Source organism: Sinocyclocheilus rhinocerous, unplaced genomic scaffold (assembly GCF_001515625.1).
Source record: "Sinocyclocheilus rhinocerous isolate Xijiao unplaced genomic scaffold, SAMN03320098_v1.1 scaffold404, whole genome shotgun sequence".
NCBI classification, from domain to species: Eukaryota; Metazoa; Chordata; class Actinopteri; order Cypriniformes; family Cyprinidae; genus Sinocyclocheilus; species Sinocyclocheilus rhinocerous.
The window spans coordinates 640,964-642,490 of NW_015628680.1; the positions used below are offsets into that span (position 1 = coordinate 640,964).

The 1,527-nt window shown below is 31.1% G+C and overlaps 1 protein-coding gene across 1 annotated transcript in view; it reads right to left on the reverse strand.

The window, feature by feature from the left end:
* Positions 1–1,027: 1,027 nt before the first annotated feature.
* Positions 1,028–1,527, reverse strand: part of LOC107737972 (cell wall integrity and stress response component 4) — a 3,098-nt gene continuing 2,598 nt past the window's right edge. The window contains exons 4-5 of the mRNA XM_016549624.1: positions 1,137–1,346; positions 1,028–1,035 (exon numbers count right to left, since the gene is read on the reverse strand). Of these exons, the coding sequence (XP_016405110.1) occupies positions 1,028–1,035; positions 1,137–1,346 (218 nt within the window). The remainder of the gene's footprint in view (positions 1,036–1,136; positions 1,347–1,527) is intronic.

Below are 1,527 nucleotides of genomic sequence, written 5' to 3' on the forward strand. Positions count from 1 at the left end.
GTGTGTGTGTGTGTGTGTGTGTGTGTGCATGGACTGTATGGAAATAACATCAAATATGTACAATTTAGAAGTCTAGTTTCATGATTCTTTAAAATGTCAGTAGATGAAATGATCTTAGAGTTTAATGCATTTACTATGAATCAGTTAAATCATTTAAAAAATTTGATTCAAAACTCTGATCAGGGTTATTACAGTAACTAAAACCATAAATAAACATTTTCGTAACTTGCAATAAAAATAAATGTTAACCGAAATAAAATACAAAATAAAATATACAACATAAAAAACTTGACAAAACATGATATAGACATATAAAAAAATCGAATGTAAAATAAAAGTAATGCAAACTAGACAGTAAAAACAGTAATATTATCTTGATACTACAACAACTATGACTCTGATTCAGTTATTAGTTTTATGAAAAATTGCATTTTTTTATGTTTTATTTTTAAAATGTGGTGTTATATTGATTCAAAAAGAATGAAAGTGTGGAAAACACGCCTTGATAATGTTTATATATAGATTGTACTGTATTATATACATTTTTAACCTACAGTATTTGACTGTTTGGTTAAAATGAGCTGAAAATCAGCTCATTTTACAATTAGCATTTCTGATTTGAACATACACTACAGTTTAAAAGTATGGGGTCAGCAAGGTGTTGTTGTTGTTGTTTTTAAAGAAATTAATACTTTTATTCATCAAGGATGCATTAAATTGATCAAAAGTGACAGTAAAGACATTCATAATGTTACAGTAGATTTCTATTTCAAATAAATGCTGTTCTTCTGAACTTTCTGTTCATCTGTGAATCATGAAAAATAAAATGCATCAGTTTCCACAAAAATATTGTGCAGCACAACTGTTTTCAACATTGATAATAATCAGAAATGTTTCTCGAGCAGCAAATCAGCATATTAGAATGATTTCTGAAGATCATGTGACACTGAAGACTGGAGTAATGATGCTGAAAATACAGCTGCGCATCACAGAAATAAATTACAGTTTACAATATAATCACAGCTGTTTAAAATTCTAATAATATTTCACAATTTTTACAGTATTTTTAACTGTATATTTTTGACCGATTAAATGCAGCAGAAGAGATATCCTTTAAAAATATGAATAAATCTCACTGTGTACATCTCCTCGTGGTTTCGCTGTGTTCTCTCTGTGAATGCGGTTGTCTAGTGTTGTAGTTGAGCTCATCAGTGCGGTTGTTGTTGTTGTTGTTGTTGTTGTTGTTTCTCTGGTGGTTGTCATGGGAGTTGTTGCCGTGGAGATGTTTGTGGGGCTGACTGTGACTTCGACTGGTCTTGCAGGCTCAATGGTGACTTTAACAACAGCTGAAACACACACAGCATCACTTAAAGTCCCCATGAAATCAAAATGAAAGTGTTTTGGGTGTTAGTATCAATATGTTAGTCTTAAGGTTATCTATAAGGCAGTGTGCTCCAAAACAGTGACAAAATTCGCATTTAGAAGATATAAGCATTCAAAGCTTTCAGTTCGTCACTTCCGCCAAAA